The 16,508-nt window shown below is 41.7% G+C and overlaps 1 protein-coding gene across 8 annotated transcripts in view; it reads left to right on the forward strand.

The window, feature by feature from the left end:
- Positions 1–16,508, forward strand: part of AFDN (afadin, adherens junction formation factor) — a 133,774-nt gene that overhangs the window by 47,371 nt on the left and 69,895 nt on the right. For all 8 annotated transcript variants that reach the window (XM_081250838.1, XM_081250841.1, XM_081250842.1 and 5 more), the window contains exons 6-8: positions 6,751–6,908; positions 13,680–13,791; positions 15,166–15,333. In XM_081250838.1, coding sequence (XP_081106964.1) covers positions 6,751–6,908; positions 13,680–13,791; positions 15,166–15,333 — 438 coding nt within the window. The remainder of the gene's footprint in view (positions 1–6,750; positions 6,909–13,679; positions 13,792–15,165; positions 15,334–16,508) is intronic.

Below are 16,508 nucleotides of genomic sequence, written 5' to 3' on the forward strand. Positions count from 1 at the left end.
GTTTATTACCAAGCAGGCTTCCGTAATTAACACGTGTTTCATCTCTGCTTCTACATATACTGCTTTCATTCCCAGACTGTGTTATTCTTGAATCAAATCCCAGCTTTCTCATTATTTCATCCGTAAATACTTTGATATATTTTCCTGAAAGGTAACCATTCCGAAAGGCAACACCAAAACTAAAGCAAACCATAGGTACCATTAGCACAGAGAAAACAATTGACAGTAAGTCCTGGCCAGTCATCAGACACCGAGTCGCTGTTCAGAGTCTCCTGATGCCCTCAGAGGCTTCCTCGAGTTGAGTCGGGATACAAATAAAACCTAACTATTGCATTTGCAACTGGTTGATTCGTCTTTTATGTCTTGCATTCTAAAATCCCCTCTCCTCTCTTGTAGTTGACCTCTCAGTTTGCTTATTTGTTGCTTGGTTTTTAAAACCCTAGGTTGAATGTCTTGTAGGTTTTGCTGACGGCATCCCGTGGTGCGGTTTACCGCTATTTTCCTCTTGTTGTCCTTGATTAGATACAGGTACAGGGTTAGGGTTTTTGGGGGGAGGCGGTGGGACAGAAATACTCACCTTAGAGTCATCCCCAGGTGAGCAGTGGTTTGTAAAGTTTTAATAAGCTCATGGATGTAAAGCTTCTCAGTGTTTGTCCATCTATTGCGGTTATTGTGCTTACTGATTCTTGAATGGTCGCTTCGAGCCAGCGGGGCTGTCTTCCAGCTGGCCCCCCGAGTCTGTGCATGGCCCAGTGATCTTGAGAGCTTCCCTGTGGGATAGGATGTCTGCTCGCCTCGTGCTTTCCTGCCCCAGCCTAGGAGTCAGCTCTTCCTCGGAGGAATCCTGTTCCTTTTGCTGGAATAAGTATCTGGTTGCTAGGAGTGCTCCCTGTTACTGGTTAGTCTTTGCTTCTAAGCCTGTTTAGTGGACAGAGCTTAGGAAATACTTGTTTTTTTACTACTTTGGTTTTAGAAAATCTGGGTGTCTTTTCTCTAAAGGTAAAAATCTTCCCTCCTGAGAACAATAGAATAATTATTAACGAGATAATTATATTAATCAGTTATAATACCAAAATCAAAATAGGGCTATTGTTAATACCAATATGATACTGAAAACATTTTATTTAAGCCTTTTGTGAAATGTGTGCTGTGTTTGAAATCGCATATTCGATTCCTGTGTATGTGATTATATACCCACATTGATTTATACTTAGGTTTATTTGTTTTATTTTACTTTTGACTTTGAAGGTTGCTTCTTTAAAATTTAGTGTTGTTTAACAGCTTCTAAGTCAGATCTGCAAAACAAGGTACATTTGGAGAAGTCCAGCTTTTTTGTCCCTGTGGACCCTTTGAATCAAAGGCAACATCCTGTACACATGTCCCACTGTGATGTTTCCTGGAGATCACCCTGTATTTCTGAGGGAAATAAAGGTTAAAACGAGAAGTTAAAACACATGACTACTCTGTGAGCTATAAATTGGTTTTGTGTATTTTTAGCTATTTGATATACAACTTTTATTTGTAATTAACCTGTAATTATACTCAGCAAGTAAAATAGTTTTACTTGTTAAAAAATAATAGCATAATCATTTGTTGCCAAAAAAATCATTGTATTAGAAGGCTGTATCGTTGATCCAGCCTTTCCTACAAATGTCTGACCTGGTGAGTCATCGCCTCTGGCTCTTTTGTAGCGCTGCACTCAGGCGCGTAAGGGCGGAGCGTCACTCTGTTGCATGCTGCGCTCCTGCTAGCTTACTCACTAGTTTTAGGGTTTGAGTGTTGCGACTGGCGGCTTTTCTCCGAAGCCGGGTTTATAGCAGTTTTGGTTGGGAGGGTTGCTTAATTGTGGGCCCATTCTCTCGGCTCCAAGGCTGAGTCAAAGGGTGTTAGTCCCTATCCAGACCCTCTTATTATCCGATATGTTTATGTGGCAGCAGGTTGGATCTGTCAGGGGAAGCTGTGCTCACACTCGCGTCATGTTCGTGGGAGCAGCGTTATTCTCTGTTTTATTAGTGGTCTCTCTTACCTTATCTCCATTCACGAGGTAGTCTGTGGACCATGGTTCTGAAATGCATGGTTGCCTGATTCTGCCCACTTGACAGAAATTGCTGGTGACCCCATTTCTTGTGAGCTTGCTCAGAGCTTTGTGTTAGGGTGGCGCGTCACACAGCACCAGCCACGGTGGGGGCCGGCCCTGAAACCTGGTTGTCTCTCCAGCATCACGTGTTTGTTTTGACCCTTAGTGCCTGTATGAACTGAGTCTTAATTATATGTTTCATGGGAATTATAGTATCGGTGATTCAAAAAAACTAGGACACTGAGAGACTTATTAGTTCTATAAATAATTTGATAGATGGCTTTTGAGACCTAAATGATTATCTGTTTGTATATATTCTGTCTTGTTCAATCAGGAATTGAAAAAGACAAGAAAAAGAAAGTAAGAAAGGAGGGAGAAACTACAAAGGTGAGGAAGGAGAAATGTAGTAAAAGTTTTAGGAAGAACGAGAGGAAGGCTCAGAGGTACCTGCCACGTGCTGACCACGCTTCCGACCACGGGAAGGAGTCTGGCATCGTTATGGAAGTAACTTCCTCAGTGACCCCTTGAGGAATATTCAAGTATAGGCTCAGGGGTATGTGAGTCAGACTCAGGAGAGCTGGCTTAGGGCGTCAGTTTTTATAAGTAACTTAACAAAATCTTTTTATAAAAAGTATGTCTTTGATGTGGGTCCGGATGCAACGTTACATATGTTGTTAAGATAAAGCAGGAAACTTTTTGCAGGTAACTTCAGCCTGTGTCCCCAGAGATCCATATTTATTTTCCTGTGCCATTGGGGGTACTTTGATGGAAATATTTGATATGATCTGTCAATAAAGTGCTGAAAGAGTTTTAAGCTAGGGATTGAGAACACTTTCAGTTTAGCCCAGGCCTCTAATCTGGAGCAGTTACTCTGAGAGCAGAATCTTAATTTGAGGGAATCGTTAATTTGAGGGAATTGTGGTCAGAAGCAGGTGTCCCCCTTCAAAGGCTTGTGTGGCCCCGGAAGGACCGAGTCTCTGAGCTCAGTCGGAGACAGTGGTCCTCAAGAGAGAAAAGCGGGAGCGATGTTGAGAGAATGATTGGGAAGCAGCACCGGCCTGAGCTTTCTGAGGAGAGGAGGCCTTCAGGATGACGCCCTGCTCTGAGCAGGATGGATGTGGGTCTGTGGATGAAGGAGCATCCGGAGGAGAAGCCGGGCTTCGTCTGTGTGCCTTGGGAGGGGCCGGCGTGGCGCGGGGGGATGCCTTTAGGCTGCCAGCTCGGTGTCTGGGTACTAGTCAGCGGCGCCCGGTGGAGAGAAGGATTCGGGAGCAGGCTGTTCTTGGACTGCAGCATCGCGGGCAATGGAGGAGGTTTGGTGGAGGAGGAGGTATACAGGTGATACACGGCCACTGTTGAGGAGTGGGCCAAGAAAGCAGGAACAAAACCTCCAGAGAATTAGGAGGAGAAACAGCAAAACACCCACTAGAGGAGAGCTCGTCTGTTACCGGGACGGTTGGGTGGAAGGAACGTGTTTCTGCACGAGCTCCTGGGAAACCCTCAACAGCTGGGTACTGTTGGCATCTGCACGAGCTCCTGGGAAACCCTCAACAGCTGGGTACTGTTGGCATCTGCACGAGCTCCTGGGAAACCCTCAACAGCTGGGTACTGTTGGCGGAGGAGCTGTCTGTGGTTAATATTAAGGCAGTCAAGTATAGTAAGTTCAAGTGTTCCGTTGGCTTTTAATAAACAGCTTAGAAAACTATATCAGTATAACCTACTGAGGCTGTTAGCTTAGCTCTTAGGTCGGCGAAGAATGTTGTCACGGGTGGGTAGGGTCCCCTGAGAGTAACAGCCGAGTCTGTAATTCTCCTGTCTTGTTAGCCTGAGCATTGGTTCCCCAAGTTCTGATGACGTACTTAAAGAGATCTGTCGGACTCACTTCACAGCGGATCCGAAGTCATAGCTTGTAACAAGCCTTGGCCCCAGAGCTCATAAAGTATTTTTAACGCTCAGATGTATTTACTTTCTTGATGTCTTCCAAGTGTACTTGACCTCCGAATGCCCTTGGGAGTCAGCCCTTGTGCCTCAGTTTTCTTGTGAACAGTCTTGGAGCTGTGGAGTGCTGGGTGGGACACGGACTCTGGAGCTGGGTTCCGGTAGGGACCCCTGTGTTCCGTGGGCCAGGCTTTCTTCATCTTCTGAATAGGGCAGTAATCCTCCCTTAATATTAGAACTGAATGTATGTTTATACAAACAGATTTTAGTCGATGGTAGAATTTTAAAATGTTAGCTTTTCTTCTATCTCCCCTTAGGAAATTGGGAGGTGTGTATTTCTGTTGTGATGACACTATGGTCTTATGCTTCTAAACTAAAAACCTCTTAACTTAGACTGTGCGCATTTATTTACTGATTAATCTGTCCGTGGGTGTAAGTGGAGTTGAGGTCCCTCTACTACTGTTGTGTTATTGTCAGTTCCTCCCTTTATGCCTGCTAGTATTTGCTGTATATAGTTAGGTGCTCATGTATAGGGTGCATATACATGAATTGCGTGTTCTTCTTGTATTTATCCCTTTACCATTATATAATGCCCGTCTTTGTCTTTTGTTATAGACTTTGCTCCAAAGTCTGTTTTGTCTGATAGGAGTATTGCCACCATTTTCTTGTCATTTCTGCTTGCATGAAATATCTTTTTCTTTCCCCTCGCTTTCAGTCTATATGGGTCATTAGCTCTGAAGTAAGTTTCTCGTAAGCAGCACATAGGTGGTTCTGGTTTTTTATCCAATCAGCCATCCTATGTTTTTTGATTGCAGTATTTAGTCCATTGACATTTGAAGTAATTATTGGTAGGTATGTACTTACTGCCATTTTATGACTTGTTTTCTGCTAGTTTTTGTACTTCTCTGTTCATGTCTTCTTTCTGTTTCTTCCCTTGTATTTTGATGAATTTCTCTAGTGGTACTCTGTGTTTTTTTGTTTCTAGTTTTTGTGTGTTTATTGTAGGTTTTTGATTTGTGGGTGCCATGGGTTTCATATATGTTGATCTATATCTACTTGTGGTAAACTAGTAGTCATTTAAGTTCAAACACAAAGATCTGCATTTTTTACTTCTCTCCCCTACATTTTGTGTTTCTGATGTCATATTTTATGTCTTCATGTTGTTTTCTTGTTCGTTTTCTCCCCCTGATTTCGACCCCGCAATCAGGTTACAAGCTGTTTGGAGCCTAGGACAGTGACCAGCTCACGCTGTGTCCTCAGCATTGGGACGGGCGGTGTAGGGGAACCTTAATCCCTGTGAGTTTGTAGATAGCCTGGCCCCTGGCCTGTGTCAGCAGGTCCGCATTCTAATACCAGCCTGGGCTTGCTGGCTCTTCTCCTTCTTCTTCTTCTTTTTTTTTTTTTTTTTAACATCTTTATTGGAGTATAACTGCTTTACAATGGTGTGTTAGTTTCTGCTTTATAGCAAAGTGAATCAGCTGTATATATATGTATATCCCCATATCTCCTCCCTCTTGCGTCTCCCTCCCACCTTCCCTATCCCACCCCTCTAGGGGGTCACAAAGCACCGAGCTGATCTCCCTGTGCTATGCGGCTGCTTCCCACTAACTATCTATTTTACGTTTGGTAGTGTATAGATGTCCGTGCCACTCTCTCACTTCATCCCAGCTTACCCTTCCCCCTCCCCGTGTCATTGCTGATTATTCTTAAAAGACCAGCATTATTTTATTGTAGTCAAGTTGTCATAATGCAGTGTGTGCCAGACTTGTTGAAAAAGAGGGTGTGAGAAACATTCAGTAGCCAGAATAACTGCATTAGAATTCAGAAGAGGCAAAAAGGAGTCATAGAAATTTAGAATTTGCTTCAAGAAGTCCACAGATGTTTAATCTAGCTCTTTAATTTAGAGGTGAGCAAAGGAAGTCGGGAAGCCTCCCCGAGGTCCCACGTAGCATGGGGATGTGGCATCTTGCCTGAGTTGCCTACCTGCCCCCAGTAGTCTTTCAGCTAGACTTAAGATTTTAGGGCTTAAAAATCTTAGATCATAAGTAAAAAGCAAATTATGACACCAAAAATGTCAGTAATATAGCATATGTAGGATTGCATTAAAAAGAAATATACAAACAAAAAGAAAAGCTAAGGATATCCAAATTGCTCTGTTCTAGTTGACTTTTTTCCTCCCAGATGAGTTCACAGCTAGAAATGACATTCTGGTTTGCAGTACCTGGAAATGTAAATAGAGCCCAGTGCTTTGGTGGCAGGTTCCTTATGAAATGTCTTTGGACTCCAGCACCTGAAGTATCCTGATTTCTGGTTCACTTTTTAAAAAACTGAGTTATTTAGTGGGGTTAATATTGTTTGGGATTTTTAAGTTTCAGATTGTTGGTCAGGAAGTAGCGGAAATGGGGAAAGTAGATGTCTGACACTGTATAGGTAAGGAAATGAGAAAGCAGTCAAAGAAAGAGCAGCACTTTCAAGAAACTCCGGGGTTTCTCCCCTCTCTGTCCTGTACCCACCGTGAAAATCAATTTGTCATTATAAAAACTGCATGGGCTTGAAGGGAGGGCAGAAACAGCCTAGTCACACAGAATTACCCACTCTGTCTAGCACAGGATCACTGGGTCAGCATGTCCCTGCCAGTGTGTGTCACCTACCAGGAAGTGGGGATAGAATTAGTATACAGATCTCTGTTATTGGAATAAAAGTTGTGATCAAAGATGTCACAATGTTTTTTTCAGGTGGAACATTGAGAATTTATGCAGATAGTTTAAAACCAAATATTCCCTACAAGACGATCCTGCTGTCTACCACAGATCCTGCAGACTTCGCTGTGGCTGAAGCTTTAGAGAAGTATGGTCTGGAGAAAGAAAATCCTAAGGATTATTGCATTGCCCGCGTGAGTACCTGCCATGTCGGTACTTACCCATATTACACGTGCTAGAACTTTGCATTTAAATGGAAAGATATTCTTTAAATGAAGTTAAACTTAGGCTGAATTTCTCCACACTGTATCACTTAGAATCTGGTAAACTGAAACCATGTGTAAATATATGTAAGAAACAACATTCTCCTTTCCATTACAAAAGTAATATGTGTTCCTGCTGTAAACTAAGGAAAGTATAAAAAGGCAAATTGAAGAAAATCCTCTATAGTTCCAATACCAAAGGGGTAAGCACTATTAACATTTTGATGTATATCCTTCCAGTTTTTATTTTGCATATATATAGGTAACAATTTTATTTTAGTAAAATCTGCTGATTTTTTTCTTAGGGTTTTTACTAAGATGTATCATAATGACCCAACTTGAATTAAATCTTGGTTTGCTATTCATCGTTAACCAACATTTGGCTGATAGGTTTAGTAGTCATCCATAATTTCTTGGAGATAAAGGGTGTGTCTTTGACCCTAGTACTCAAGAAATACAGTGAAATTTTATGCCTCAGAGTTGAATTGGTGACACTAAGTAAAATCAAGCAGATTTTCTCTTCTAAGACAAACTTTTTGGAAAATTATTAACCTTTAAGTCAGTCACAAGTATATAATAACTTCTTTATAACCGTTATTTCTCTGTCAAAGTCTCATTGGAAGTAGTTTTTTTAAGAAGATATCCTTCTTTCTCTCATCTTAGCAATTGATTATTAAACAATGAAAGTGTGGTTACTTGTTTTAGTTCTTGCCCTCACTAAGATTATTGAGAAATAATTAAAGTACAATGTATTACATGTATTTAAAGTTTATAATACCATCAGTTTGGGCATCAGCACAATGAACGTTTCCTACCTTCAGAAGTTTCCTTATGCCTCTTTGTACTTTTGTGTTTCATTGTATGGATATGTCACACTTTGTTCATCCGTTTACCTGTTAGAATGTGTGTTGTTTTCAGTTGTCAGTTTTTGGCTCTTACAGTAAAACTGCTGTGAGCATACATGTGCAGGTCTTCTCATAGAAGTACTTGTTTTCTTGAGTAACTACTCAAGTGAATGGCTCCACAGGAGGCATATGTGTAGCTGTTAAAGAACTTCCTTTCCAACCTGCTTATACCATTTGCATGCGCACAGTCACGTATGAGAGGTCCTGTTGCTCTGCCCTTCGCCCGGGCTTGGTTTGGTCAGTCATTTTCACTGTTAGGCATTCTCATGGGTGTCATTGTTTCTCATTGTGGAAGAAATTTGAGTTTCCCTGATTCTCTACATACATGTCAAGTCCTACGTATGATACATGTACTGTGAATATTTGTTTCCCAGTCTGTGGCTTGGCTTGTCTTTTCGTTTTTAAAATGCTATCTTTCAATGAGTAACAATATATATTAAAATGCTGTCCTTCAATGAGTAACAATGTATTAACTTTACTGACGTCCAACTTGTTAACTTTTTACTGCTCTGTACTGTCTGTATGAGAATTCGCTTCCTCCAAGGCTGCAGACACTTTTACCTATATTTTATTTTAGAAGTTTTAATAGTTCTGGGTCTTACATTTGGGTCTGTGTGTTCCATTTCAAGGTAACATTTGTGTATGGTGTGAGATTAGGGTCGATGCTCATTTTTCTTCTGTACAGATACAGAAAAAAAGTCTTTATTTTCTCCCACTGAGTGCATTGGCACCTTTGTTGAAAATCAGTTGGCCATATATGTTTGGTTCTATTTCTGGAATCTCTTCTGTTTCATTTATATATCTTATATCTTTTCGCCAACACCAAACTGTTTTGATTACTGTGGATTTATGGTGAGCCTTAAAATCATATAAAGTCCCAATTTTGCTTTCTCCTTTTGCTTTTAAAAATGGCTTTGGTTATTCTAGGTTATTTGCATTTACAAATAAATTTTAGAATCAACTTATCAATTTCTACATAAAACTTGCTGGAGTTGTGACTGGGTTGGCACTGACTCTGTAGATGAATCAGAATCCTAACAGTGTTGAGTTTTCCAGGCTGTAGGCAGAGTGAGTGGTCTTCTGTAAGCTCTCAGCAGTGCTTTCTAGTGTTGCTACAGAGAGAATTAAATAAAAGGCCTTGCTCGACTTTTATGGCTTCTTTCTTTTTGCTGAAAAGCTGAGACTTTATATTCAGTTGGAAAAACCATTTGGTAGATGTGTAATTTTATGAATAAAGCCCAATTTTCATCTGCAAATAGATGAGAAAACATGTTTTTATTCCACTGAGATGACAATAAAGGAATAAAGCCCTGTGGGCGTGCACGAGAACAAAGGGAGTGAGTGAGGGGCCGGCAGAGCAGTTGTAGATGAGGCTCTGAAGAAGCGGGCCGGTTAGTATCTAAGCTGCTGGACCTGCAGAGGGGGCCGGCCGAGGGGAAGCGCGCAGCTGCCTGTATCCCAGCCCCTAGCAGACTCAGGCATGAGGGGCTCTAGCACGTTCTGAGGCGGCATTGAAAACTGGGCTGAAAACAAATTGGGTGGAGAGTTTTTATAAGCAGTAGTAGCCTCCAGCAGACTGCCTTCCCATCCAGCTACTGCGTCGTCTCTCCATCCGAAGGCCAGAGTAAAACCGATGGGGGAGGAGGCCTTGGCTTTGGGAGTAACTGGCATAGCAGGGTCTTTACCACAAGCAGGAGGATGGAGGGGAAGGCTGTACCCAGGAGATTGAAGGATTCCTCCCAGAAGGCACTTTCTGGTCAGAGAAGAAAGATCTGTATGGAAACTCACCTTTGGACGTCTGGTCCAGCAGCCGTCCTCACCATTACCGTCAGCTTTCCTGTGACTCACTGTCAGTGTGAGTGGACGGCCCAGACTCAGTAGACATTTGCAAATGCCTTTAAAATGAAAGACAGACCAACACAGACAGATCAGAGAACCCGGAGATACAAGAGACAAAGCAGCTGGAAGTGTGGGAAAGCTAAGAGACCCGGCGGCGGGCCGGATGGCGCATCCGGAGCACGTTGAGGAGAAGCGTGCGGGGGACTCCTGGGGATTGAAAAGCCCAGGTCAATAAGGTGGGGGGCGGGCAGAATGGAGGGATGAAAGGGCAAGTGGAGGAAATCTGCCAGAGGACAAAAAGAGAGGGGGTCGGGAATTTAGATGATCGGTGCAGAATACCTCAAAATTTAGCCCAAGGAGGACCAGGTAGAAAAAGCAACAGGAGATAGAGAGATAGAAGTTACCAAAGAAACAATGCTAGGCCATCTCCCAGGACTGAAGGATTTGAGTCTCTGGGTTGAAAAGGCCCACTAACTAATGGGACAGTTGCTTTGAAAAAGGCCCAAACCAGGGTGTAGTGAAAGTGCAGGAAACTAGAGAAAAAGACAGGCTAATGACAGCAGAGAAGAAGATTCAGGGCTTGTATAAAGGGTTGGGGGACACAGTTGCACCAGTCACTTCAGCAGTAACCATGGACTCTGGAATTGAGTGAAGCAGTGCTTTCTGATGCAGAGGGAACTGAGTTCTAGTCCATACTCTCAGTCAAGCGTTGGGTGGGTGGAATAAAGACGTTTTAAGACACGCACGGCAAAAATTTACCACCCGCGCAGCCTTTCTCAGTAAGGTGCTGGAGGACATTCTCCAGCACAATCATGGTGTAGGCCAAGAAAGAGAAAAACAGGGTATCGCAGAGCAGACTCTAGCACAGCAGAAGGTAGTCCCCAGCGACGGGGAAGGAGCGTCTGGGGGATCGCTGTGTGGCCATCCTCCGCAGCACCTGTTTCAGAGTGGAGGTGATGTCTGAGATTGAAAATATTCTTTAGAAGTACGGTGGTAAATATTAGTTATAACATCGAAATAAACAAATAGCCAGTAAATTCCTGAGTGTATTTCTATAAAGACTTTTTTCCCCAGTTCTGTGTGTTATAGCAATAAACTAAATACTCATCACTTAAGGAATACGTTGAATACCTTGTCATTATGAAACATTTTGAATTAGACCAATATCAGTTGACTTAGACATACTTACATTTTATAAAATACCTTATTGTTGGAAAAACAGTCACCATACAATAAAACCAAGCAACAAAATTCTGTGTGTATGTATACGTGAGCACCAAGAAAGGTACATGCATGGGAAGGATACACACCAGCTTAACTACCTACATGAGGGGACGGAGAGGAACAGAAGGCTTTAAAATGTTACATGTGATCAAACCATGCACCTTCTTATGTAAAAAAATGCATAATTATAGAAAGCACGATCAGGAAAATATACTTATAGAAAGCATGATCAGGAAAATATACTTATTATCTCACAGATTTTTCCCCCTCCTCCTTATGCTTTTCTGTATTTGAGTTTTTTACGTTGAGCCTGTGTTATTTAGAATCAGAAAGAAATAAAGCAGAGCTCATTTCATTGTAGGGTGGAGGAAGATAGATAGATGCTCATGAGTATTTGTTTTTTGCTGCGCCTTTTCTTTCTTTTGGTCTTATTAGGAAAGAGACTGAAAACCCGCCTTACTTTGGGGAGGGGCGGGGAGGGCGAGGTTGGGAGGCTAGGTCATCGGGATGACCACAGATTCTCTCTAAAGGGAAAGAACCTGAGATTCAGGCCACGCTGGGCGTTTTCCTCCTGCAGGTGAGTTTGAAACAGAGGGGGACCCTGTTGTCATGCTGGCTTCGTTGCTTTCCTGCTTGGGAGAAATAGCAATATGGAACAAGCATTAGTGTATGTATGGAAAATATATTTACACCTAAAGAATAATTGTGTCCATAGATTAATGGTAGATGTTGATACATGTTCCTCATAGTTTTGGTTAATGACTGCTGTAAAAAGCGTTCTTAGGATAAAACCAGTAAAACAGCGGTGTAAATAGGGTCTGCATTGCTAAACAGAGGGCTGACCCTTTTCCAGCTGGGTCCCTGTCAGGCTGTGAGCCCAAGGGCAGGAGCTTAGTTACCACTGCCAGACACTTGGGATCGTTCAAGTGTTCGCCAGGGGAATGTTCACTTTTAAGTGTATATAAATCTATTAAATAATTCTCAGTTCCATAAAGGTGCATTTGATAGGATATGTGGTAGTGAACTTTATAACATTTTTTTCCTTTCTTTATTTTCTGCCGTATTTTTACTGATGAAAATCAGAAAGTGAATGGACACCTTAATCAGGGTCATGAAGTCATTGGGCTTTTACTGACAGTCCCTTTTGCAATCATTTGATGATTTCTTTTGAGGGTCGCCTAGTTTTGGTTTTTGTTCTTCTCTGTTCTTGCGCATTTTCTTTCGCAAGCTTTAGGCAGGATAAATTAGGAGTCGATTATTGTTTTAGCCTTGAGATAGAAATCCTTTGTTTCCTTGCCATCTCATCCATCATGTACTATGTAGGTCTTTCTTATTCATTCATTCATCTATTCTATCTATTCGGTGAATTATTCAGTAAATATGTAGGTTCCTCATATTTGTTAGATGCTGTGCTGGGATAAGAGCTGCCTTCAAAAGAGGTTAGAGTAAAGGGAGGCAGAGAGTCCGAGAAAGAAATACAGGCAAGGAGCTTGGAATTAGAACGGAGGTCAGAGGAGGCTCCCTGGAGGAGTCGTACTTGGGCTGAGAGGTGAGAGGGCACGCTAGCTAGACCCGAAAGCTGGGGACGGGCCTTTGAGGCACAAGGGATCGTGGAAGCATGAGATTTCGTGGCCCTGTCGAGAATTCGGAGAAGTTCTGTGTGACTGGATCTATGCGGATACGTGACAAAGACCGCGACTGAAGAGATGAGTGTGGGTCAGATGCTGAAGCAGTGTGTGTTCCAAGCCCACTGTACTGCATGTAATGCAAGACGCTGTGAGGAAAGGTTGGTTACTTTAGCATAAGGGTGTGTTGTAATAAACTTGACTTTTTAGGGTAGTTTGCAGCAGTGCGGAGAGAAGTTTTACAGTTCTACGGAAGTCCAACCCATTTGGTATATGCACGTGATGATCTAATTGGGAGTAAGGTCTATTAGGGTAACATTATTACAGTAACTCCAGGTTGAAAATAATTTTCAGGTGCCAGTGACTGGCTTCTCCTATCTTCTGTGACCGTGTTTTGGTTGGCGTGAGCGGTGGGGCAGAAATCGGCAGGGCGTCGGAGACAGCCCTGGTCGCTGGTTCTGTTCTCTGTGTTACAGAGGGTGTTCTTGAGTGATTGAGAAAAATCGTTTGCTGTAAAAACATAGAATAAAGAGTAATACAGTGTTACAGATTTTTGAGTGTGGTAAGTGCAGTATCTTAAAGCATTTGTTGAATGAATGGCCCAGTAATACATCCAAATGATCTGATTAAAATTTAATCATAAAAACGAATTTTCTACAAGAAAAAGAAAGCTAATCTCTTGTGTTGTTATGTGATGGTTATCCTAAAAGGTTACATGTTAGATGAAACTGCCATATTGAAAAGTTTGGTTATGAAAGGTGGGTTCTGCAGTCACCTTTCCTGAAGTAATTAAGCACAGGTTGACTGTTGCATGCAGTCTTTCCAAAAGGGAGTTTGTCAAAAAGCGGACTCAGGCTAGTATGGGCCGGGGAGCAGGGCGGAGAGCAGAGAAGCAGGTGAATGAAGACGGTCCAGGTGGCTGGCTAAGCTTTTAATTGGAAACTATTTTCCTTCACTTCTGTCAGTGTTTTTGAGAATTGTTTATTGTGTTGGACCAATTCAGTTCTATCTACAGTGACTATTTCCTCAAAAACAATAAATTCTTTCTTTTAAATACCTGCTAATTCACTTTTGGGGTGTAGTCACAGTTCATTGTTATTCCCTCCTAGGTTATGCTTCCTCCTGGGGCCCAGCATTCTGATGAGAAAGCTGCTGAAGAGATTATCCTTGATGATGATGAGTGTCCTTTACAGATCTTCAGGGAGTGGCCGAATGACAGAGGTAAAGAGTAAACTTATTTGTCAAAGAATTACCTCTGTGATACGTTACACTCCGACTTGAAATATTTGTCGTTTAACTTACCGGAAGGTGTAGGAGGGTGCGTGTGGCAGAGTCTTTTGAGGGTGGTTTGCTGTGCAGGTTTCTGCCCCCTTCTTGGACTTGCTGGGTGGTTCCTAGGGGGTCCCCGCATCCTGAGGGCCGCTCTCTGCTGGTGAGTCTAGTGGGAGACCTGGCCCAGACCGTTTTGTGGCAGCAGGAGTGCTGTGTCCTGAAGAAGCTGCACCTGAGCACTGTGTCAGGACGTGGGAGGTGGTCATCTGTCAGCAGCAGGATCCTTTCCCTGCTGACCAGACGGACTGGTGATGTTTGGACAGATTTGTTGTGATAGGGAAAATAGCCTTCAACCCTAAATACCGTCTAGTAATTTAGTCATTTCATAAAATGAATCCAGACTTTTCACTATCCAAACGATTTTTCCTAATTACGTCAAAGCAGTGAGGGTTTAAAGGTATGTTTTTTATGAAATAGAGTTTTCTTGCTTTCAGATACACATCTTAAGCTACCTGTTGCTCAGTGGAGGGCCTTTGCATTAATAAAGACATAAAAACTGACTGCCGGGCTTCCCTGGTGGCGCAGTGGTTGAGAGTCCGCCTGCCGATGCAGGGGACACGGGTTCGTGCCCCTATCCCGGAAGATCCCACATGCCGCGGAGCGGCTGGGCCCGCGAGCCATGGCCGCGGAGCCTGTGTGTCCGGAGCCTGTGCTCCGCAACGGGAGAGGCCACAGCAGTGAGAGGCCCGCGTACAGCAAAAAAAAAAAAAAAAAAAAAAACTGACTGCCAGTTAATCCTGTCATATTTGAATGTAGATTGCGAGTTTGAAACATACACTTGCTTAGTATCTTTTCTCGACAGTATAAAGTTAAACTTTATTAAAGTCAGATTGCTTTGAATTCTGAGTTAATTCAGTTGAATCAAATAAAATCAGGTTGACTAAGAATGTATGTGTATTTGTGTGCGCATGTGTTATTACATGTGTGTATGAATGTATTGATCATAGGGTTCTTTACCAATAGAAACATTCATTTGTTCTGAAACTGGAGTGTCGTCTTTCATGCATGTGATATGCTTGGGTAGGTGTTAATTTAAAATAATTTTGGGAAATTGCTTGCTAGAGTTTTCAAGAACACGTCAAGAGAGTAGTATTTCCTCTGTTGAGGGAAAGTGTAAATTGGGTAAGGTTTTGCCTAATTATTCCCTGGGAGATGTTATTAAATTACATTTTCTTGATAAATCTTTGAACAGTCGATTGCCAGTCAGCTGGCCGTCTACACTCACTTGAGTCTGGCTGATAATTTACAATGTTACTGTTCTAGGGATTTTAGTCTTTCAGCTGAAGAGGAGGCCACCAGACTACATCCCAAAGAAAAGCCAGAAGCACGTGGATGGGAAGCCCCTGCACGGAAAGGAGCGCGTTGATGGGTCTGGCTATGGCTCTGCCCTCCCGCCGGAGAAACTGCCCTACCTCGTAGAGCTGAGCCCAGGTGAGGGGTGTTACAGATGTACATTCTCAGCTTTACAGTTTATTCTTTTTGATGAATGTTATTTAATTGGTCTTTCTTTTGACTGACAACCATTTTTTAAGATCATTTATTTAAAACAGTAACCATCATAAGATGGTATTTATTTAAAAAAAAACCCTTAATTAAGGTTATAGGATATGTATATTCATATGTGTATGCATTAAAATATGTATATGCATTAAAAATAAACTTCACATGCACAGAAATGAATACTGAAAAACAAAATTTTAAATAGTGAATATAGAGAATTTAAGAAGTTTAAATGATTTACTCCCTTTAAAATTTTTTTTCCAAAATAACCCTGTAAAGTACTTAAACTACTAAAAATGACAAACTGAAATGTACTCCTCTTAGGACAGACTTCATAGAGGCAGGTGTGTGTGTGTATTTATCACACTGCTGCTTAATGTATGAACAATGTCAAAAGAATATCTGTAAATATAATTACATCTAAGAAGTCCACCTGTAAGAGGAGTGATATCTGCTTAGTTTTAAAATTATAATAGACTAAGTCTATGTTCATGTTAGCCTTCTAAATATTTCGTTTGTTGAGCTCTCTTAAGCTAAAGCTGCTGTTATAACTTAGCCATCAGGTAGAGAAATACATTGACATTCTTAAGGAAATGTTTTATACACACACATCCTATGTAGTGTACATACTTGTATGCATATTTAATATATGTGTGACACATTTGTTTACCATTCAGCTGAACTGTATCATTTCTTATTTATTTGGTTAAAATGATGGTATGTGACCTTTATTGTAAAATGCTGTGAAGAACAGAGTATTGTCCCTCCCACCCAGAACTGCTTTTTAAATAAAGCTCAGTAAGTAATTACAGAAAAAGTTAGCTAAAAACAAACTGGTTATGTAGATAATCTGTGGTTCCTTGGCCGGGAATTATGTTTTTCTCTTTGATTCTTGAGTATTTATTTTTGTTTACAAGATTATAACTAACTAATGATTAGATGTGGTACTTGTGGTCCAGTGGTCTCCATGGCACAACTGGGTTGTGTTATATTGATACAGGGAAAATGCTGTTGTTTTGACTGATACTCCATAATTAGTAGTCCGTGGCCATGTGCTGCAAGTAGTAGTTTTTATGCTTAATTATGTTTGAAGGTTTTTTTTAATT

The sequence above is a fragment of the Mesoplodon bidens genome (assembly GCF_964165515.1).
Source record: "Mesoplodon bidens genome assembly, chromosome: 12".
Lineage (NCBI taxonomy): Eukaryota > Metazoa > Chordata > Mammalia > Artiodactyla > Ziphiidae > Mesoplodon > Mesoplodon bidens.